The following is a 24,065-nucleotide window of genomic DNA, read 5'->3' as shown; positions in this document are numbered from 1 at the left end:
GTATCCGTCTGTTTTGGCTGCCAGTAACTCCATTAAAAGGTCTCCGAGTTCTCTAAGCTTAAGGTAGTCTCTGTTACCTATTTTAGGAAAGTTTTCCAGCTTACTGAAGAGGGCTTTCTCTATCACCTCAGGAGCGCAGTAACACTCCCTGAGTCTTGCCCAGACCATTCTAAGGGCTGTGCTTGGGTCATTTGTGTACACAAACCGGATCCTACGGGCATGTTCTGACGATTCTTTGCCCAGCCATGATGACAATAAATCCAACTCCTCACTAGCACTCAGGCTCAAGCCGCCAGTGGCATTAAGGAAGGATGACTGCCATGCTCTAAAACTCTCTTGGCTTGTCGTCAAATTTTGTGAGACCTGTCCTTACAAGTTCTCTACGTGCCAAATATTGGGCAATGCCTGTCATATTAGGAGTCTGTGCATGGGTTGCCAGAGTATGATCGCATCGGAAGGGCTGCGATTGGATGGGAGACTGCCATGCCGGGTGACCTGTTCTAACCTTTGAAAAGGGTTCTTTTTGATGTGTGGAGTTTTGGCTTAAGTACCTTCCAAGTGGTTGGGAGCGGCGGATTGAGGCACAGGTTTCTTTGGGAGCGCTGCAAACTCTCCTTCATGTGACCAGTCGTCAATAACAAGGAAGGGGTCGTCATCAGTGTAGCGTGAACGATCCACCTGAGTGACCTCATGTTGGGCTGGTGATGGCGATTCCGTGTTCTCGTGCAATGGTTCAAAGTTTGGGAAGGAGGAGATGTCTGTGCGTGTCCTAGCCTGCTCCTGGACATAGTCGCTTGTCCGCCTCTGTGCTTTGAGGTGATGCAGGACGAGCAATGCTGCGGTGCTCTCCCACCTCTGCTTCTAGTGCCGCTTCCCATATCTCCGCCTCAGCAGTAGCGGCAGCTGCTTCTTTCTCAATGTGTAGTGCCTCCAGCGTGGCGTCCAATGTAGCAGCCTCTGCTTGTAGTCGGACCTTCTCTTTCTCCAATGTAGCAGCCTCTGCTTGTAGTCGGACCTTCTCTTTCTTCACAGCCAGTTCCTGTTTAGCAAAGGTCACGCGAGCCTGTGCCGCTTTAGCTTTAGCCCAGGCTCTAGCTGCCGCTACACTGGCTGTTGATGATCTAGATGAGCGTGTACTTCTTGAGCTGGTCACAGATCTCTGCTCATCTTGGAAGCTCTTGCTGTCCATGATTGCACCGTGCTGCACTGCGAATGTTGCTTGTTGCGCCAGCTGATGACTTGCCTTTTTACTGTACTGTCCTCCCTCCGTGTATGTGTCTGTACGCAGTTAGACAGCCAGCCAAACTCCTTTCAATAACGACATGGGAGTCAGGATGTAGCGTCCAAGCTCCGGTGTTTAATAATGCCACACTTGCATGAGGTCAATGAAACAATACAAATCAGTTGCATTGGGTTGGAGTAAAACTGAGAAAGAAAAAAGAAAGAAATGCACCTTGTTACATACATGAGATATAACTAATGATGTAAGAAAAGGAGTCTTACACATCAAGTAACTTTAAGGTAAGCTTTAAGCAACTTACAAACACACTATATACAAGAGAGGTCTTTACTATGCCTCTGGTAGAAGCCTCTTACAATACTGAACAGTCCAGTATTTATACCGGTCCAACAGGAAGTGACATATGACAGGACGTGAGGTATGTACACAGTTCATAGTTCATAGTTCACAGGAAGTGATGACATAACTTCCCGGAAGTTATTATTATTATCACAACTAACATCTAAACATGAATATGTAATGAAACCATTCAACTCACAGGCAATGCTTTCGAAGGCGTAACAACGTAAGATTACAGCGGATTAACTTGCAGCACGCTCCATGCTGATGTGACCTCTTTGTTTGCTATCACTATACTACTTCCTGTTGAGTGACCCTACTGGCCATTTCCATTTACTGCCACCTACTGGCGGCAACAAAACGAAACTCCTGCAATTATAAGGCAGAACACCTATGCTCTGGAATTCCCTGCCTAAACCTCTCCATCCCCCGTTAAGACAATCCTTAAAACCTACCTCTTTGATCAAGCTTTTAGTCATCTGCCTATATTTCTCCTTATGGTGCTCGGTGTCAATTTTTTGTCTTATAACACTCCTGTGAAGTGCCTTGGGATGTTTTACTATGTTAAAGGTACTATATAAATACAAGTTGTTGTTAATGTTGAAAATGACCAGCACTAATTTCCACTCTCTGCGTTGCCAATTTAAGCCCAAATCCAGCCGCCATCCACAATAATAACAGAAAATGCTAAAAACACTCAGCAGCCTCTGCGTGTGCCCACAGGTGACGGGTTGCTCTGGTGAGCTGGCTGCCTCTCTTCCGCTGGCTTGTCCATGCCCGGGCTGCCCTGGAGAGGGAGCATGCTGTGTCCACCAGGGCACTCGAGGCCTTCCGCTAGACACTCACACAATAACATTATGATTTTGTTTTAGCAGCGTCCTTTTCGATTTGTTGAATTGAGACTTTGATTAAATTATTTTTTTATTGTACCTCCTTAAAACAAAGGGCCACGTGTTTGCGCGGGACGACCCAGCGCTCTCCTCAGAATCAATGGAAGGAAGCAGGCGCCAGAGGCCGCTAATATCGCGAGAACCAGCAGGCCCTGAGAGCAAACCATTATGATTCCCCCCGGAGTTACGATTATTTGCTGAAATGATTATTTGCATCCTCAACTATTAATTATACAATTAAATATTGATTTTGTATTCGTTAGTAATAGAAATAGATAGTTTTGAAGCTGGTTGTATTTGACCATACGTCATTGTGCCTCCCTCACTGGTGAGTGGTGCGGTCTGTTGGACGGTTCTAGAAGCCCGAGTCCCGCCCAGTGATTCAGCTCCGTGGCTGCGGTCCGATCGCCAACATGTCTGCCATCGGGACGCTCGCTTTTGACGAATATGGCCGGCCTTTCATCATCATCAAGGATCAGGACACGAAGTCCCGATTGACCGGGCTGGAGGCGCTGAAGGTAACGGGAAAGACCTAAAAGGCCCTGGGCCTGGCTTCCGCTTGTTGCTCACACCCATGTGCTGTCGGCTCAGGCGGCCCACAGCGCCGGCGCGGTTCCGTTGTCATTAACGGGGGATGTGGCTGCATCAAAGCCGTGCTTCGATGCCCGGAACTCCTGCACCGTGGCGCTCGGCCCCGCTGATTTCCCCAGCCTCCTGTGATCTGAGGCCCGCACTGAAGCCGGTTATTCCGGCGCCTCAGTTGAACCGCAGTTTGTATTTAATGAGTGGGAAACCCCGTGGCTTTGATTGGAAACGGGACAAAAACGCGGCTCTCGCTGTAACGCGGCGACTCGCTCCACTCCACTCCACTGCGGGGTGGGGAAAGGGGGCAGTGAGCGCTTCACTCCCACACCGCTGATGTAAAATGGTGGATCGCCGGCTCATCCTGACCGCTTTATCCATTCGGAGAAATCCCCCGGCGGGTAAAGACTCGCCAGTTCGCAACCCAGTGTACCGAACCGCGTTTAATAATTTAGCAGCTTCTGTTTAAGTCAGGGATTGAATATTCTGAAATAGTTGGTAACGTGGGACTTTATACTTGGACATATAGTCGTAATAGAGTGCGAGCAGTTGTAGTTTCCATTCCAATTCGCACACATGTTTTTGATCATAAATCTCAGTCTGGATAAAGGCATCAATAAAAGGTTTGCTTACTGCCTTGTTAAAGGAGAACAAAATCCCAGGAGAGTAGTTTCAATGCATTTTCTATGAAAAAGAATGATTTGGTTGGAAATGCGTTCAGTTTAGTCAGTTAGTTTCATTCTCAGACACATGACGTTTAGCTCGCCACTCAACTCTTGCTGTTCTCATGAAACGTTACTTAGATTTACCTAGACTTTCTTCATGTCCCAGAAAGGCTCCATTCATTAACTTAGAAGTTGGCACTTCAGACTGACCTGGACGCGACTAAATTGGGAGAGGTTTGTACTGTTGGCTGAATATGCAGGAGTATCTCTTTTTTTTTTTGCAGCTTGGACACTTTTGGGTCATAATTCAGCTTGGTTTGATGTGCTAACTTCCTTGTTAATGAATTGATCCAGCCTGCACATTGGCTAGCTATTTTTGGTGGGAGCTGAGATCTAAAATGACACCTAAATATCCAGAAACCCCTCTTACCTGAACCTACTCCTGAATTTTGCCAGTTAATTTTACTATATATTAGTGGCCGTGTAACTGGGGTTCCTGGATCTGTGGCTGTGTAACTGGGGTTCCTGGATCTGTGGCCGTGTAACCGGGGTTCCTGTGGCCGTGCAACAGGGACTCCTGGATCTCTGGCCGTGTAACCGGGACTCCTGCACCTGTGGCCGTGTACGGGGCTCTCGTACCTTGGTAAGTATACCTCCCTGTAATCCGGACTTTTTGATCAACTGGCACCATGCCGGTCCTGTACCGGTGCCGGATAAGAAAGAGTTTCCTGTAGTTACCTAGGTCACTTATTGCCTAGTTCCATTGCTCCACTCTTGAACTTTGAGGCCTGGAATTTGCGGTGGGTAATGGCAGCAAACTGTTGGCGTTCACTGTTGTTACCCCTCTGAAACTGATCACAACTTTGGGATTTAGCCATGCGCATCTAAACACAGCAATTCTGAAATTCACTGCTCTGATACTGGCTGCACCGTGGACCCCCCCCCCCCAGCAGGCAATCAGTGAAACTGACAAAAACTTGGGCTTTTCCATGGTAATATTGCTATAATAATAAAACCCGATTTAAATATTAAGCCTTGTTGGAATAGGTGTTTTAACAGCGTATTTACTGGTAACCAAACATCTGGCACTGAAAAACTAATAATTTCTATATTTGTGGGGTGTCATATTTCTCCATTGTGAATTTTAAAGTTTGTTCATGATATTTCAGCTTCTACTTTATCCCCATGTGAAAGTCCCAATCTTTATTTCACTTTCTGTAACATTTTTAGACTGTCCAGATAAAAGCAGCTTCTCGTTTCCTGTCTGAGAATTCTTCAGTGTGATTAGCTGCTTAGACAGCTTGTTGGTGTCACTGCAGCATCGCCATAGGAATCCCTTATTCACAGCACTGCAATCAATTGAACGTTGAAAAAGGCAAACTTCTCGCCATAGTGATTGCGAGATCTCTGTGGGAAGCTTTCTTCAGGGCCAGCGGCGAGCGCCTTTGCTTCGCCGCTGACCGCAAATTACGGGCCGTTGACTCTTGCTGGCAGCGCTATAGTACCTTGTCCAACTGGCCATTGTTCATAGAAGCCTAACTGTCTTCTAAGGCTGTTTGACCATAATAATTAACCTGGTTCTATCCTCGGCAGGTATTCATGCATGTTCTCTTTCCAGCTGGAAATGCTAAGTAGTGATTGCAAATGGAAACCTTGGCTGAATTTTTGCCCTTTGTTAGCCTAGGAGTGCTGAGGGCAATTGTAATAGCACAGCTGAGATCAGCTAACTCAGCATGAGGTTCCTAATCTGCACTCTAGTCACACATAGATGTGCATTTACCTACATTTATTTTTTGATAGTGGAGCACTTACTGAAAATATTTCTCACTTTATCCTTTATAAAAAAATATATATACATCCTTGGATTGTGAATCATCCTCAATTCCTCCCCCTTCCCAAAAAATCCAGTAAGCAGATAGGATTGAAGCATTTAACGGAAGGCTTCATGCATACATGAGGGAGAAGGGAATAGAGGGCTGGTGGGAAGAGGTAATTGGAGTGGAAGCAGGCCTGTGGAGTATAAACACCGACAGACCATTTGGGCTAAATGGCCTGTTTCTGTGCTGTAGAAACTATGTAAGTCACTAAATGTAATTTCAGCAACTGCACTTTATTCTGCATCTATATTCACCAAGTTAAAATGCAGGGAATATATGTTGAAAAATTGATGCAACTATTCTGACAGCTGCGTCTTGCACAGTAATATTTACTGTTTCTTGATGCTATAACAGATTTTCCAGTTTGTATCATTTTAACACCAGCATTAGCGCCTTTAAAATGGGCAAATACCAACTGAGAAATCTAGGCAATCTATGTGCAATGTTGAATTAATGCAGTACTGAAAGCCAGTACCATTTCCTTTTATATGCAGGATGACTTGGAGTCCTTTCAAAAGACTAGGGTTTTGACGGGTGTTTAAGTCATTTTTTGAAACAGAATTCTAATATTTTTGTTTTCATTACAGTCACATATTATGGCAGCAAAAGCAGTGTCAAACACCCTGAGGACATCCCTAGGACCAATGGGTAAGCTCACAAATTTAGTTTTAGAAAAATCTCAATTTTGAAACATAAGGGTAGACAGACAGCTTCATTTGGAACTTGAGAGCCTGGAGCAAATAAGATTCTATTACGTGTTAACTCAAGCTTTTCATTTACTTGCATGCTCTGCTTAGGAACAGGAGTAGGCCATTCAGCTCCTCGAGCCTGTTCCACCATTCAATTAAATCATAGCTGATCTGTATCTTAACTGCATCCACCTGCCTTGGCTCCATATCCTTTTATACCTTTGTCAAAAATCCATCGATTTCAAATTTAAAATTATTAATTGAGTTGCTTTTTGTGGGACAGAGCTCCACACTTCTACCACAAATTTAGAAGTGTTTCCTAACTTCTCTCCTGAATGGCCTGAGTCTGATTTTACAGCTATGTCCCCTTGTCCTAGACTCTCCCACCAGCGTAAAAAGTTTCTCTCTACCCTATCAATTCCTTTCTAAATCCTAAAAACCTCAATCAAATTATTCCTTATAGCCTTCTATATTCCAGGGAATACAGTTTGTAATCGCTCCTCATAATCGAACCCTTGGAGTCCTGGTAACATTCTGGTGAATCTGTGCTGCACTCCTTCCAAGGCCCATATATCCTTTCTTGTCCTCAGTCTCATCCCATTAAAGTTAGCTGTACCAAAATCTAAAATCTTGATATCTGTTATGTTTCTCCTTTTTAAACTTAACATTGAATTTGATCATATCATCACTGTTAGATAAATGTCCCCTTACTGTTACTGTAAGATTATTAACTAATTCTGGCTTATTACTAAATCTTGTATGGCCTGCCCTCTTGGTTCTAGAACATATTGCTCCAGAAAACTATCTTGATGCACTCAAGAAATTCATTACCTTTCTGACTTAAGCTACTCTGCTCTTTACAATCTAAATGAAAATTAAAGTCTCCAATTAAAACAACTTTTGCTTTTGCTGCAAGCTTCTCTAATCTCTGAATTAATACATTCTTCCATTTCATTGCTATCAGGGGGTCTGTAGACAACTCCCATTACAGTTTTTAAATCCTCTGCTCTTCAATTCTATCCATAGAGTTTCTGCTGATTGCCTTCCCTTGTCTATATCCTCTCTTGATAATGTTGTAATGGTATCTTTAATCAATAAGGCTATGCTCCTCATCGTCCAGTTTCCCTACCCTTTCTGAAGACCTTATAACCCGCAATATTTAACTCCCAGCCATGTCTCAATAATGGCCACCATGTCATGCCCTCTAAGATATTTGAGCCTCTAATTCACTCAATTTATTTCTTAGACTCCGTGCATTAGTATGTGAAACTCCTTTTTGGGCAAGAGACTCTTTACTGCCCTGGTGCTGTCTTTCTCACACTGTTTAACTTAACACGGTTCTTATTTGTCACCCCTGCTGTAACTACTTTTGTTATTTTAGTATTCCCTTCACCTGGAGTATAATATCACTGACCTGAACTCTGCTTTTATCCCCTTTTTAAAATCCTTAGAACTACAATTTTTACTGTTGTTTCTGACTGAGCCATTCCCCCCTCCCCCTCCCATTTATTGGCTTACTTTACACACATTGCTGCATTAAACCTTTCATTGCATTTAAGAAACTCTTTTGCCATCCATTGATATTGGTGTAAAACTGGTGTGTGATGCATAAGTGACAACTTCATTCAGATATTTAACACGACTCAGCAATTTTATGGTAATTGCACATACATGTTGTTTGCGGTCTGTGTAAAGAAATATGACCATTTACTGGTAGAAATTGAGTACATCAGTAATATGGCATTGCAAATATTCTTGTCTGTCTTGATATTTTACAATGCCTTGGAATGAAAAGAAAGCTAGTGCAATTTGTAACTCAAGTGGAAAGTGATGTCAACGGCTCCCCTGATGGCTTAGTGGGGAAAATGCACTATGTGGAGTATTAATGTGTTATTCAACCCAAAAAACATAATCCCTACTGAGTTAGGCAAATGTCAGCCACGTGGTTGGCCTCTCTGTCCCTGGGCTAGGGAAATGAGAAATTAGCAACAGTTTCTGCTCTTTATTGCTGCCTTTCTCTGCTTGAGGTGCACAGTTGAGAAAATGGCTGAGTGTGGCTGCAATGAATAACCTGGCAACACTCATTTTCTAGTTTATCAAATGAAGAATGGTCATTTGGGCTGGACACTAGAAAGTTAACATCACCTGTGAAAATGTATTTTGTCTAGATGGGATAAAGAAAGAGAATTGGAGTGTGGATGTGTTGTCACTTTAGAAGTTGCATACTATGTGCTTTGAGCTTCAATAGGGTGGTAGAAGGGTGGAACTCTCTCAAAAGGCAGTAGATGCTAGCTCAATTAATAATTTTAAATCCTGAGATCGATAGATCTTTGCTAGATAAGGGTATAAAAGGATATGGAGCCAAGGTAGGTGGATACAGATCAGCCATGCTCTCATTGGATGACCTGAACAGGCTCGAATAGTTGAATGGCCTACTTCTGTTCCTAATACGCCCAACAATTGCTGTCATTTTACTAAACCCGAACCAACCTCCAATTTCTATCTTGGCCTGATTTTTGGAAGCACCAATGCCAAGTGGTAATTTATACAATATACAATAATTTCCAGTTAATTAACTGGATTATCTCATTGATAATTTTTCAATGTAGCTGTCATCATGTATCTACTACAGAAGCTAGTAGACACTGAGTGATGATCTGCACTGGCGATATAAGCTAAACATGATGTTGCATTAAAAGCTGGTGGTCATAAATTTGCTGTCATTCTTCCATTGCAGGGCTTGATAAAATGATGGTGGACAAGGATGGAGAAGTGACGATCACCAATGATGGCGCAACTATTCTGAGTATGATGGATGTGGAGCATCAAGTTGCCAAACTGATGGTGGAGCTTTCCAAGTCTCAGGATGATGAAATTGGTGATGGTACCACAGGTGTAGTTGGTAAGTTGGAGACTGCTTGTGTACACGTTTATAATTGCGTACATATATTGCCATCCGTATATTTGAGTTTTTGAAACTTTGGTTATCGTTTGCAAAACACTTAAGAATTTAGTAGGATTCAAGCAAAAAGAAAATAGGCAAATCCTGGCTATTTGGTGAAATCTGTATTCTCACAGGAATATAAGAAATAGGAGCAGGAGTAGGCCATTTGGCCCTTCGAGCCTGCTTTGCCATTCAATAAGATCATGGCTAATCTTCTACCTCATCTGCACTATCCCCATATCCTTGATTCCCTTAATATTCAAAAATCTATTGATCTCTGTCTTGAATATACTCAACAACTGAGCCTCCACAGCCCTCTGGGGTAGAGAATTCCAAAGATTATCCACCCTCTAAGTGAAGAAATTTCTCCTCACCGTAGTCCTAAATGGCCAATCCCTTATTCTGAGACTGACACCTTAACATTGTCTAATATGTTACATACAGTTACAATCATTTTTGTACACAATCATAAAATGATCTAGTTGTGAATTGCTGCACTAAGGTTTTAGTTTTTCCCTCACCTTCCATCCAGTGTTTCCTGTAATTTTTTGGGGGCTGCACAGTCCCTTTAACAGGCTGCGTGGCCCATTCAAAAATCCACGCATGTGCGTTTTTTGCATTTAGAAGCCAGTGAGCCGACTGTGCGGGTCTTCCGGTGTGATACGTGGCCGCGCAGCTTAAAGGGAACATTGCTTCCATTCCCCCTCCCTCCTTCCCCCCACCACCACCCCCAAAACCAAATGATGATTCATCTGAATCAATCTATATGAACTACACTTTTAGGAGTATGAATTGCATAATCTCTTTCAGTTCTTGCTGGTGCCCTGTTGGAACAAGCTGAACAGTTACTGGACCGTGGTATTCACCCAATACGCATAGCTGATGGTTACGAGCTGGCTGCTCGCAATGCTATTGAACAATTGGACAAGATTAGTGACAGTTTTCCTGTGGATCCAAACAACAAGGAGCCCCTTATTCAAACAGCTATGACAACACTTGGCTCTAAAGTGTAAGTATAAATTGCATGCACTGTATAGATTGCTGGCGGTGAGACAATATTGTAGTTTTATGCAGACTTCCCAAATGCAGCTTGTAATTGTGGCCGTTTTAAAAGGGAGAGGTTATAGCTCGGCACCTTACCACAGGGAAGATTAAATTGGTAGATGAATCTTCTCTGGCTGTGGAACATTTAGTGGCCAGTCCAAGACTGGCATTGGTAATGGTTTTAGAGCTGCTCATGTACTTAGTTTCTGGACTTTGGAATGACCCAATTGCTATACCTAATTGTTCCTTAAATGATTCCAGTGTTTTTGCCTTTACTACTCTATCCATTCCAAGTGTTGATCACTCTTTGTGTGAAGAAGAACTTCCCGATATCTTTACCAAATTTACCTTCTATAGTTGGATCCTGTGTCTCCTTGTTCCACGCTCATAATTTAACAAAGTAATATTTTGGATTTACCTTTTTCCCCCCCCCCCCCCCCTTCACTATCTTATCTACCTCTAATACCACCTCTCAAATGCCTCCTTTCCAGGTTGAAAGATTTAAGTTTCTCCAGCCTTTCCTGATAATTCAGTCCTCCTGACAGTAGAGATTAGCCTCTTGGGTCTTTGAGCTGCATCTAGTGTTTCCCGATGACCAGAACTGGACGCAGTACTTGTATTCTACTGCTTTGGTTCTGTAGTCCATCATTCTGTTGACTTTGTTTGCTGCTCTGCACTTCGGCTCAGAGTCAGTGAGCTGAAGTGTGAGTTAGAGACACTCCAAAACATGAGGGAGGGGAGGAATTTCTGGATAGTTTTATCCGGAACACAGTCACTCCCCCAGAGGAAGGCACAGGTTCAGGAAGGGGGAGGGTGTGACTGTCAGGAAGCCAGGTAGTGGGACTTGGGAGAGGTTGAAAAGGAGGTCCCGCAGACACTGGTCCTGTCCCAACATGTACAATGTATTCGCTACCCTGTGAGGACAAGGAGAAAGATTGTGGGGAGGACAACCACAATGCAGACCAGGGCATCGTGGCTCAGAAGGTTGCCCAATGGGGGAGTGGAGGCTGAGAGCAGAATGGAAATATGGTAGTGACAGGGGATTCTATAATTAGGGGGATAGATAGCATCATCGGCAGCCACGAGAGAGCGTCCAGAAGTGTGTGTTGCCCGCCAGGGTAAGGGATACCTTGAGGCAGCTGGAGAGGAATTTGGAAAGGGAGGTTGTCATGGTCCATGTTGGAACAGGGAGGAGCTCCGTGTCCGGAAGTATCGGGAGTTACGAACTAAATTTAAAAAGTGGGACCACAAGCGTATTAATCTCTGGATTATTGCCCAAGTCATGTGCAAATTGGCATAGACACAGACTGATTAAGAGAGTTAACACGTGGCTGAAGGGTTGGTGTAGGAATGAGGGGTTCCTTTCATGGGACACTGGCACCAGTACTGGGATGGGAAGGAGCTGTACCGATGAGACGGGCTCCACCTGAACCAGAATGGGACCCGGGTCCTAGCGAAAAGGGTAAATAGGGAGGTGGCAATCGCTTTAAACTGGTAAGGTGGGAGAAGGGATCTACAAGAAATGAAACAAGCTTAAATATAAACTAAACAGGAAAGTAGAGCATGGGACAGACTAATCTAAGGGAGGACATAAATGGCCAGGAAATAAACAGTTGTAGAACAGGAGTGTAAGAAGATGGTTAAAAATGAAATGGCTATTAAAAATGAGTTCAACTGTCTGTACAGCAATGCGCACAAGTGTCCATAATAAAATGGGAATTTGAGGTAATAATACGTTGCAAGGAACCAGATATAGTAGGTATTACTGAGACATGGCTGCAGAAAAATCAGAACTGGAAATTAAACATTGCAAGGTGTAACATTTTTAAAAAGATAGCGAAGGGGGAAAAGGGGAGGTGGAGTAGCTTTACTTAGTAGAGATAGCATATTGGCAGTAGAAAAAAAACATGCAGTCATCAATAAGACAAATAGAATCCACGTGGATAGAGATAAAATATTTTTTAAATGGATCAATCACACTAAAGGGGTAGTCTACAGCCCACCTGAGTATGAGTAAAAAAAAAACTTAGAATAATAATCATGGGGGGGGTTTCAACTACCCCAAAATTAATTGGACAGAAGAGGTGGGTAAAGGGGATAAGTGAATGGCGTTCTGACAATGTGTACAGGACTTTTTAACCCGAAGCTCAACAAGGGGGATTCGCTACTGGATCTAGTAATAGGGAATGAACCAGAGCAGATAAGAAAAGTAAAAGATGGGGAACATCTAGGCAATAGTGACCATAATATACAATTTAGGATAATTGAGAAGGACATAAGCGTGACAAAGACCAAGGTAATACAGGAAACTTTCTGGTATCCGGCACTGACGGGACCGAGCTGGTGCCGTACCATCAAAACTGCCGTAGAAACCAGCGTTAATGTTAAAACATACGGAGCTTTTGAGCTCCGTGTGAATCAACAAACCCTGTTGCTTAGCAACAGCTTCAAAACAGTCGGCCGCAGCTTAAAAGCATCTCTGTAGCGAAGCAACAGCTTCAGCTAGACCTTGCAGAGCCTGACTGGGGGGAAAAAAGCAACGAGAAGTAAAAATACTTATAGGGAACGGCTCCTGAATTTTGCCGGTAGATAGAGCTTTCCGGACATTTAACCTCTGGTTAAACAAAAGTTTCCTGTAGATTAGAAAAAAGCTGATTGAGGGGCTGAGAATAGAGCTTGGGGAAAATAAAATGGACAATATTATTGGCAAACAATGATGTAGAACAGTAATGGGAGACATTTAAAATGGTGTTCAACAGAACCCAGAAAAAATATATTCTGCTAAAAAACAAAAACAAGCTAAACACTGAGATACCATGGATGGATAAAAACATAAGGGGAAAAATTGAGGGTAAGGAAAGCGACATACACTAAGTACAGGAAACTTTGTGCTATCTGGCACCGACGGGACCAAGCTGTTGCCGTTCCCTCAAAACTGCCGGACACACCAGTGTTAATGTTGAAGCATACGGAGCTTTTCATCTCCGTATCTGACAACAAACACTGTTGCTTGGCAACAGCTTCTAAACAGTCGGCCCGTACCTTGGAAGTGTCTCTGTAGCTTAGCAACAGCTTCAGAGAGACTTTCCAGAGCCTGACTGTTGGGGGGGAAAAAAGCCACGAGAAGAAAAAAAACCTAACCACGGCTCCTGATTTTTGCCAGTGGCTTGAGCTTGCCGGACACTTAGCCTCCGGATAACACAAAGTTTCCTGTACAAGGACAGCAGGGGAGAGCATGACGAGGGAGAATACGAAGCGACTAGGAGAGAAGTCAAAAAAGCAATTGGGGAGACAGGAGACTGAAATTAAATTATCAAGAAACATAAAACAAAATAGTAAAATATTCTGCAGGCACAAATAGAAAAAGGAAAGTCTGAATGGGAATAGGGCCACTAAAAGACGGTCAGGATAAAATCACAGGCAGCGAAATGGCAGAAATATTAGATCATTGTATTGCTTCAGTATTTACCAGGTAGACGGATCAAGTGGACATGACATTGGAAGATGAGATTAGCAATGCTATAAATGCATTTAAAATAGAGGAGAAATATTAAATAAACTAATCAAACTCAGAGGATAGAAACCCTGGCCTGGATAGATTGCACTATTACACATATTTAATCATTTTAATAAACCCAAAGATGTTTTATAAATACATTAAGAACAAGAAGATCACTAGAGAGTAGGGACCATAAAGGTAACCTGTGTGTGGAGGCGGAAGACATGAATATGGTTCTTAATGAATACTTTGCGTCGGTTTTCACGATGCAGTAATTGCAATTGGGGAGGATGAGTGGAATATTAGATGAAATAAACAAAGAGGAAGTATTAAGGGGTTTGACATCTTTGAAAGTGGATAAATCCCCAGGCCTAGTTGAAATGTATCCCAGACTGTTGAGAAGTAAGAGAGGAAATAGCAGAGGCTCTGACCATCATTGTCCAATTCTCTCTGGCTACAGCTGTGGTGCTGGAGGACTGGTAATGTGGTACCGTTGTTTAAAAAGGGAGACAGGGATAGACCGAGTAATTACAGGCTAGTCAGCCTAACCTCGGTGGTGGGAAAATTACTGGGAAAAAATCTGAGGGATAGGATAAATCTTAATTTAGAAAGACACAGATTAATCAGGAACAGTCAGCATGGATTTGATAAGGGATGGTCATGTCTGACTAACATGATTGAATTTCTTGAGGAGGGTCGATGAGGGTAGTGTGTTTGATGTAGTCTATATGGATTTTAGCAAGGCTTTTGATAAGGTCCCGCATGGCAGACTGGTCACGAAAGTAAAAGCCCATGGGATCCAAGGCACAGTGGCAAGTTGGATCCGAAATTGGCTCAGAGGCAGGAAATAAAGGGTGATGGTCGAAGGGTGTTTTTGTGACTGGAAGGTGGTTTCCAGTGGGGTTCCGCAGGGTCCTTTTACTTTTTGTGATCTACTGTATATCAATGATTTGGACTTGAATGTAGGAAGTATGATTAAGAAATTTGCAGATACAAAAATTGGTTGTATGGTTGATGATGAAGAAGAAAGCTGTAGATTGCAGGAAAATCTCAATGGACTAGACAGGTGGGCAGAACAGTGGCAAATGAAATTCAATCCAGAGAAGTATGAGGTAATGCATTTGGGGAGGCTAACAAGGCAAGGGAATACACTATAAATGGTAGGACATTGAGAAGTGCAGAGGATCAGAGGGATCTTGGTGTGCATGTCCACAGATCCCTGAAGGTAGCAGGACAGGTAGATAAGGTGGTTAAGAAGGCATATGGGATACTTGCCTTTATTAGCCGAGGCATAGAATACAAGAGCTTGAACTGTATAAAACAGTAGTTAGGTTGCAGCTAGAATACTGCATGCAGTTATGATCACATTATAGGAAGGATGTGATTGCACTAGAGGGGGTGCAGAGGAGATTTACGAGGATGTTGCCTGGGCTGGGGAATTTTAGATACGAGGAAAGATTGGATAGGCTGGGATTGTTTTCTTTGGAACAGAGGAGGCTGAGGGGAGATTTAATTGAGGTGTATAAAATGATGAGGGCCTTAGAGTGGATAGGAAGGACCTATTTCCCTTAGCAGAGGGGTCAATAACCAAGGGGCATAGATTTAAAGTAATTGGTGGGAGGTTTAGAGGGTATCTGAGGAGAATTTTTTTCACCCAGAGGGTGGTGGGGGTCTGGAATTCACTGCCTGAAAGGGTGGTAGAGGCAGAAACCCTCATCACATTTAAAAAGTACTTGGATATGCACTTGAAGTGCTGTAACCTGCAGTGCTGCGGACCAAGAGCTGGAAAGTTGGATTAGGCTGGCATAGACCTGATGGGTCAAGTGGCCTCCTTCTGTGCCGCAAATTTCTATGATTATAAAAGGGATATCGAGACACTGGAGAGGGTGCAAAGAAGAATATAAGGATGATACCAGAACTACCAAAGGATGAAACAGCCTGGGGTTCTTTTTCTCTTGAAGAGCTGGCTGAGGGGTGACCTAATAGTGGTATTTAAAATTATGAAAGGTTTTGCTAGAGTAGACTGTGTTTCCACTTGTGGGGAAGAGCAAAACTAGGGATCATCAATATAAGATAGTCACCAAGAAATCAAATGAGCTAAGAAGTAACTTCTTTACCCAGAGAGTGGTGAGAATGTGGAACTCGCTACCACAGGGAGTGGTTGAAGTAAATAGTATAGATTCATTTAACGAGAGACTAGATAAGCATATTCGGAAGATGGGAATAGAGGGTCATGCTGATTGTTAGGTGAGGCAGGTTGGCTGGAGGCTCGATTGGAGCATAAACGCCAGCATGGACTAGTTCGGCTGAATGGCCTGTTGCTGTGCTGTATATTATGTAATTCTATGCATTGATTGGACATACTGATTGTTGAATCTATTAGGTATTTCGACACCATTAGTGTATTTGTGTCACTTGTTTTTCCTTTCTATGTGCAATACTTTACACTTGTCTGCATTAAATTTCATCTTCCATTGTTCTGTCCATTCACGTTTTAGTACTCTCTATTTTTGAGCTGCCTTCAATTTCACTGCCCCTTCTAGTCATCACCTGCAAATTTAACCAATTTGTACTGAGTGCTTGATTCCAACTCATTGATGGAATTGCTACAATTTCTAATGTACATCTTTGCCCTGGTACTTCACTGTACTTCCCTTCTCTCCGACCCCCCCCCCCCCCCCCCCCCCAAAAAAAAAAACTCCCAATTCAACAAGTACCTGTCATTTTCTAACCTTTAGTCAATTTATTATCCCTTCCCAAGATTTACCCTGACTCCTTATAACTTTGAACTTAACTAAATAACCTTTTGTGTGGAACTTTATCAAATGTCTTTTGAAAGTCCAGACACTTAACATTGTAGGGTTTACCACAATCCACTTGTTGCTTCCTCAAAATTCAATAAATTTGGTCAGGCAGGAATTTTTCAATTTGACCATTTTTTTGACCTCCAAGGAAATTGTTGATTTGTATTCAATTATGGATAACTTTTTACTATGGACCTGAGCCAGTCAGTAACTGGATAGAATCTGCTCCAACTTGGTATCCTAATCGCCATCAATTTATGATGTAGGTTCAAGAGCTGAATAGTCAAATGTTGTAACCCATTGTTGCAGTAGTCATCCCTGCTTTTTTCATTTTTAAAAATTATTTATTACAGTATTAATCGTTGCCATAGGCAAATGGCAGAAATAGCAGTAAATGCTGTCTTAACTGTTGCTGATATGGAGCGCAAGGATGTAGATTTTGAGCTGATGAAAGTGGAAGGTAAAGTGGGTGGAAAACTAGAGGACACACAGTTAATTAAAGGAGTTGTGGTGGACAAAGAATTCAGCCATCCACAAATGCCAAAGGTAGGATTTTTTGCATTGTAAAAGTCCATTTCAAAGTATATGACATCTTATTTATGTGCATAGCTTCAAATTGTCAATTTAGTTAACATTTCTGATTTTTTTCTGACAATTGTGTTCAGAAATGATAACTTGCCAGGCAGTTTAAAATTTATTCCAATTGTAATATTGAAATGGTAACTAGCATTTCTAATGGTATTAAGCTTTGTATGTAGCTACCAAAATCTGTACATCAATAAGACTTCCAAAAGCATTAACTTTTAAATAATTTTTGTTTACTAGATGGTAAAAGATGCAAAGCTTGCAATTTTGACATGCCCCTTTGAACCACCAAAACCCAAAACCAAGCATAAGCTTGATGTAACTTCAGTGGAAGATTACAAAGCCTTGCAAAAATATGAAAAGGATAAATTTGAGGAGATGATCAATCAGGTCAGTGACCGCCCCCTACTATTACTAGAATTTTAATGATGGACTTCGTGTATTGTCTTATGGTTGAATTTTATTTTATATTCAAGATAAAAGACACTGGTGCTAATCTGGCTATTTGCCAGTGGGGGTTTGATGATGAAGCAAACCATTTGCTTCTCCAGAATAAGCTTCCTGCTATACGCTGGGTTGGTGGGCCTGAAATTGAGGTGAGTGTGATTACATCAGATTCTAGTATGAATTATGTGGGTTTGTCAGGGTGTCGTCGTTTACAGCACAAGGCACCATTAACACTTTTTTGTGATTCAGCTGATTGCTATTGCCACTGGAGGACGCATTGTTCCTCGGTTTTCAGAACTTACTGCTGAGAAGCTGGGCAGTGCTGGTATCGTCAAGGAAATCTCTTTTGGAACTACCAAGGATAAGATGCTTGTGATTGAAGAGTGCCTGAACTCTAGGGCAGTGACTATTTTCATCAGAGGTGGAAACAAAATGGTATGTGCAGTATTTGAGCACTAAGTTTGAATTAACCTTTCTTTCAGATGAAATGTGGGTTTTCTCATCAGTTGTCTATATATCTTTGTTTTTCTTGTGAATAATATGAGATGTATTTCATCAGATATTAATCAGCTTTCCTTTAGAGTCTTTCTCCTGAGATCTGATGTTTTATATGTGACAACACTTCAGAATGAGACTTCTCAGATTTTGTTTGGAACTTGTACTTTAATCAAAGCTTGATTATTCTGATGGTATGTGCTGTATTTTGTGTAGTAATGCTAGTAGCACTAGGCTCAACCCATTACTGTGTCTCGCCTTTTTCCCCCCCCCCCCCCTCAAATCGGAGGGTGCAGGCTTGGAACGTACCTACCACATAATTATCCTAATACAAAAGCAAAATACTGCAGATGCTGGAAATCTGAAATAAAACATTAAATGCTGGAAATACTCAGCAGGTCAGGCAGCATCTGTGGCGAGCAGATGCGGCCTGATCTGCTGAGTATTTCCAGCTTCTTCTGTTTTTATTACATAATTATCCTAGTCGTCATTTTGCTAGATCTTGGCTTGGTGATGTCAGGCACTGCTGTGCTTCATACTCCTTGGCCGAAACCACCTATTTACTCCAGGTTCATCTTGGCGGGTAAAGAGAACCCCAGTTGTTTCCTCCATGACCAAACTGCTGCTTTAAACCCTTTTTCCCCCCCCCCACCCCATATGCCCTCACCTGCAGGACTAATTATGAGAAACTTCATGGACTTGCACCATGCAGTTATCTCAAGTCAACGGAGTTCAGTGTTTTAGTCAGGACAAGCCCAAGACCTTTCCAATCGTTTTACAGTTGCTCATCACCTATCTTTCTTTCCTTCCTCTTCCTTCGAGCCCCACTTCCACTAAACTCTCCTGGCCACAACGTTAGTTGACAGTGATTTTTTTTTCTTCAGGCAATTGCTTCACCCCATCAAAACTTTTGATGTTTTTAATCATCATATTCCCCACCTCATCCTTTTTATTTATCAAAAAAAAAATCCCTGGCCATCCTCCAACAACCATTCTCTCTCCAACCTCCTTTTCCTCTCTACGGTCTTCAAATGTATTGAAACTTCCCCCAGCTTCGTGTCCCTCTTTGCCGAAACATTCTGTTCAAAGATCTCCAGTCTGTCTCTAGTCTTAACCAAAATCATGACTGACCTGTTCTGTAGCTGACCAAGCAGGATTAATACCCCACTTTGTCTTCCTCAACCTTTCTGAAGTGTTCAGTTCAGTTTACAGCGCCATCCTCTGTCAAGATCTCTTCGTCATCTAGCTGCATGGGAGTTACACTACCTGGGCTTGAATAGATAAGAATGTATCTCCAATCATGGCTTCTATTTTCTCTTTCGTTCTGTTACCTCTGCGTTCCATGAAGGATCGATCTTCTTGTCTCCCTGTCATATCCACATGCTGCCCATCAGTGACATTGCCCATAGAGATGGACCATAACATTGCTTGATAAGATGAGGCCAGGTGTGAATTGTTACGCTGATTTATTTCACAAGGGAACACAGAGCAAGATAAGATCAAACTCAATTCAGTCAGTAATACAGTAATAATCCTTGCATAATAATGAACATTTCATGCTTTCCCACATCAGTGGATCATCTTGCTTGAATTAAACAAAATCATTAACTATCTTCCTGCATACTTCTGAGCTTCACTTTTTTAAAATCATAAACAGAAGCAAGGTCCCAGGACCAGGGACCACCCAACACGATGGATGAGAGAATTTTATCGATTTACTGAGCTAGGCGAATAAATTGTTTGCAGTCTGAGGAAACAACTTCACATAACTAATTAGCATTTTAACCACCTATTGTCTCGGTGTCTTTTTTAAACTTGTGAATACATTTTGCTTTAAAACAACTAGCAAATGTAACTTTTTCCCCCCAAAATCCTTCTGTGATCAAATAATCTTGACACATGACACACCGGCTGTTATGTTTATATAACCGAAAAATATATCAACAATAATGCTTGTTTTGTCATTATCTGTTGTCTGCAGAATAGACTCTGAATAAACAAATTACGTTATTGCACAATTCCTTTGAGTTTCTTGATTAAATGATTCAAATCTTACATTTAAACACCGTGTTGTCTAAGCCAAAGTAAATGAGGTTTTGATGTTGATACTGTGTGTGTATATATGTGCATGAAGTTTAGTATCTGCATAGATTTATTAGTAATTATATTTTTATTCCAGATCATTGAAGAAGCAAAAAGAGCACTTCATGATGCATTGTGTGTAATACGCAACCTTGTGAAAGATAATCGCATTGTATATGGTGGTGGTGCTGCAGAGATTGCTTGCGCTTTGGCTGTCAATGAGGCAGCAGATAAGGTAAAATGCCAATAAAAAAAAAAAAATTCTGTGCAGTTTGTGTGATTGTACGTTTTAGTTTTATGGGGATTGAGGATTCACTTCCCATTTAGTATATTTTTGTTGTATAGAGATTGATGCCAAGATGCCAAAAAATCCCAAGTTTTGGCATTCTGGGTAGCATCTGGAGAAAATGTGCCACCAACTAATGTGGCCAGTCACTTTTTTTGTGCTTTGTAATGTATCTATTACTTGTGATTAGTAATTCAATTTTAATATTGCTGTGGTTCTATCTCTGTCTCTGTACAGTGTCCTACTTTAGAACAGTATGCAATGAGAGCTTTTGCTGATGCCCTGGAAGTCATTCCAATGTCACTGGCAGAAAACAGTGGTTATAATCCAATCCAGACAATGACAGAGGTTCGAGCTAGACAGGTGAAGGAGAACAACTTTGCACTGGGTATAGATTGTTTACACAAGGAGACAAACGGTAGGTAGCTTTTTCTTAACCCGTTTTTAAATTGTACTGGCATATATAAATTTAACCAATGATTTAAAATTTAGTTACTGTTTATTAAGGGTGCCTTATTCATTGTTAACAATATTTTGTAGCTGTGCTATGTAGTTTTTATCCCAATCTCAGCAGCAACTTGAATTTATATAGTACCTTTTTAATGTAGAAAAACATCCCAAGGCGTGTAATCAGACAAAAATTGACCGAGGCAAAGAAAGATAGTGGGAGGGGGTGACTAAAAGCTTGGTTAAAGAGTTGAGTTTTTAAGAAGGATCCTAAAGGGGGAGAGAGAGACTGAGTGGGTTAGAGGGAATTCCAGAGCTTATGGGGCCTATTCGGCTGATGGCACGGTCACCATTGGCGGGATGAAGGGAGTGGGGATTCACAAGAGGCCAGAGTTGGAGGAACACAGAGTTCTTGGAGGGTTGTAGGGCTGGAGGAGGTTAGAGATGATGGGTGAGGCCATGGAGGGATTTGAACACAAGGGTGAGAATTTTAAAATCAAGGCACTGGTGCACCAGGAGCCAATCTAGCTCTGCAAGCACATGGGTGAGCTGCACTTGCTGCAGGTTAGGATACAGGTAGCGTGAGTTTTAGATGAGCTCGGGTTAGGATATGGGTAGCTGAATTTTAGATGTGCTTATTTATGGAGGGTGGAAAATGGCTGGCCAGCCCTCCAGGAGAAATTCGAACAGTCGAGCCTGGAGGTAACAAAAGCATGGATGAAGGTTTCAGCAGCAGATATGCTGAGGCAAGGGCGGAGATGGCCGCCGATGTGGAAGTGGAAGTAGGCGGTCTTTGTGACGGAAAGGATATGGGGTCGGAAGCTCTGCTCAAGGTCAAATAGGACACCGAGGTTGTGTACTATCTGGTCCAGCCTGAGACAGTGGCCAGCAAGATTGATGGCATTGGAATGGAGTTCAATGGCTTCAGTCTTCCCAAAGTTTAATTGGAGGTCATTGCGGCTCATCCAGGACTGGGTGTCGGACCAGCAGTCTGACAACATGGGCAGTGGATAGGTCAAGATAAGTGGTGATAAGAGCTGGATGGCGTCAGAATACATGTGGAAGCCAACAGTATGTCTTTGTTACCAAGGGGCAGCATGTAGTTAAGAAATAGGAGGGGGCCAAGGATAGATCTTTGGGGGACTCGAGGTAACTGCGGTAAGAGAAGCCATTGCAGGAAGTACTCTGGATAAATAAGAATGGAATCCAGTAACCACTCAGGTGGACAACCGGCATTGGGGAAAGATGGTGTGGTCAGCTGTGTCAAAGGCTGCAGTGAGATCAAGAAGGATGAGGATGGAAAGTAGTCACAGAGGATGTTGTTTCTGACTTGATTAGGGCAGTTTTAGTGCTGTGGTAGGGGTGGAAACCTGATTAAAGAGGTACAAACAGAGTTGCAGAAAAGATGGGCACGGAGTTGGGAGGCGACATGTTCAAGGGCTTTAGAGAGGAAAGGAAGGTTGGAGATGTGGTTGTAGTTTGAAAAGATGGATCAAGGGTGTGCTTTTTGAGATGGGGTGGATAGATTTGCAATAAAGGGGGCAGTACCTGGGGAAAGGGAACAGTTTACAGTATCAGCTGGCATGGGGGCCAGGAAAGAAATTGGGTGGTCAGCAGTTTAGTGGGAATAGGGTCTGTATTACGTTAAGAAAGCAAATAGGAAAAATCGCGTTACGGTGCATTTATACTGGTCTTGTGCAACTCATGTTGGTTTTGGACAGAACTTTCTACCCCAATGCATTCTTAGCCTATGAATTGCTTTTTAAAAATAAAATTGTAGGTAAATGTATCACCAATTTGCCCACGGCAAATTAAATAAATGATGTGCTCATTTTTTTGGTGTGGTGTTGGTTGAATGAAAAATATTGGCCAGGACACTCATGGAGCTCTTCACATAGTACCAGGGGATCCTTTACCTTCACCTGAGGGGGCAGACAGGGCCTCAGTTTAATGTCTCATCCAAAAGATAACAACTCTTGACACATTTCAGGTGTACGACCATTCATCAGAACCAGGACAAGAACATCGTCTGGTTCTGACAGTGTTACAGACTATTTGTATGGGCCTGGCTTAGTATGTTCTGAGCTTCAGTTGGTGCATTGAATGGGCATAAAACTTTTAGTTCTGAACTTGTATATTTGTATTTCTTTTCTTTGATAATATTGCATTTATTTGGGCTTGCAGTTAACCATTATAATAGACATTAATGTAGACTATTAGTTTTAATAGACAGCAGCATGCTGTGGCTAGTGTTATAATTTTAACACTAATGAATAAAAGCTCCATGGTTTTTGCACCAATATTAACATTACCTTTTTGGGGGATGGTAGGGCAGTTGTTACTTTGGTATACAGTGGACCCTGACTGCAAAGAATGTGGGAACCAGGCAAGTAATCTCCTGGTATAACATTTAGTAGTATAAACTACTTCCCCCCCCCCTTCTGATTTACAATGAAGTAGTGAAAGAATTGTTCATATTACTCCGATGCTGAGGTATTATGTATTGAATCAATGCGTTCCGCCCCAAAATGCCATTGAGTTGCTTTGGTGTGAAGTGACGAACACAGTAAGGTTGTGGGCTTAACTAGTTATACTGAAACTGTTCATTTTTAATGTTTCATTGCAACAGTGTAGTTTGAATCAGTCTACTAATTCCTTGACTGTTCCCTCTAGATATGAAAAAACAGCATGTCATAGAGACTCTAATTGGAAAGAAGCAGCAGATTTCTTTGGCTACCCAAGTAGTGAAAATGATCTTGAAAATTGATGATATTCGGTGCCCTGGAGAAATGCAGGAATAGATGTGCTACAACTTCACTGACTGGAGTGGTGGGATATGCCACAATTTGTGTACTCCATTTTCTGTTCAGTTATTTATTTTTGCATAACACTGTAAGCTACATGTATTTGCTTAAAAGAACTGAATAAAAAGCTTACTTGTACCATCTTCTGGCTTATTTTTCACTTAATTCTTGAATACAGCAGTGGTTTCACATTCCACTGGTCTAAGACGGTAGCAAATATTTCAGCTGGCCAGAATAAAATGTGAATTGAGTTATGCCAGTTAACAGGTCACTCGAATGCACTTATAAGTAGCTGAATGGAGTTAGAAGCTGACATTTTCTACTTCTGCGCTTGCCAACCTGTGAT

At 42.1% G+C, this 24,065-nt stretch overlaps 1 protein-coding gene across 1 annotated transcript; it reads left to right on the top strand.

The window, feature by feature from the left end:
- Positions 1-2,809: 2,809 nt before the first annotated feature.
- Positions 2,810-23,862, top strand: cct5 (chaperonin containing TCP1, subunit 5 (epsilon)). The gene is made up of 11 exons (XM_085988242.1): positions 2,810-2,987; positions 6,181-6,241; positions 9,020-9,184; positions 10,037-10,235; positions 16,927-17,119; positions 17,399-17,548; positions 17,635-17,754; positions 17,855-18,040; positions 20,280-20,417; positions 20,706-20,886; positions 23,589-23,862. The coding sequence occupies exons 1-11, from the start codon at positions 2,883-2,885 to the stop codon at positions 23,714-23,716; spliced, it is 1,626 nt and encodes a 541-aa protein (XP_085844368.1). The 5' UTR covers positions 2,810-2,882; the 3' UTR covers positions 23,717-23,862.
- Positions 23,863-24,065: the final 203 nt, after the last annotated feature.

This window comes from Somniosus microcephalus, chromosome 5, assembly GCF_052327205.1.
Source record: "Somniosus microcephalus isolate GS21.2 chromosome 5, FLI_Smic_1.0, whole genome shotgun sequence".
NCBI lineage: Eukaryota > Metazoa > Chordata > Chondrichthyes > Squaliformes > Somniosidae > Somniosus > Somniosus microcephalus.
This window is presented reverse-complemented; position numbering and strand designations above follow the sequence as displayed.

Coding starts and splice junctions, on each gene's coding strand:
- cct5 (XM_085988242.1), top strand. CDS start 2,883: ATGTCTGCCATCGGGACGCTCGCTTTTGACGAATATGGCCGGCCTTTC. Junction 17,755..17,854: donor TTGGTGGGCCTGAAATTGAG/GTGAGTGTGATT, acceptor TTTGTGATTCAG/CTGATTGCTATTGCCACTGG. Junction 20,418..20,705: donor TCAATGAGGCAGCAGATAAG/GTAAAATGCCAA, acceptor GTCTCTGTACAG/TGTCCTACTTTAGAACAGTA.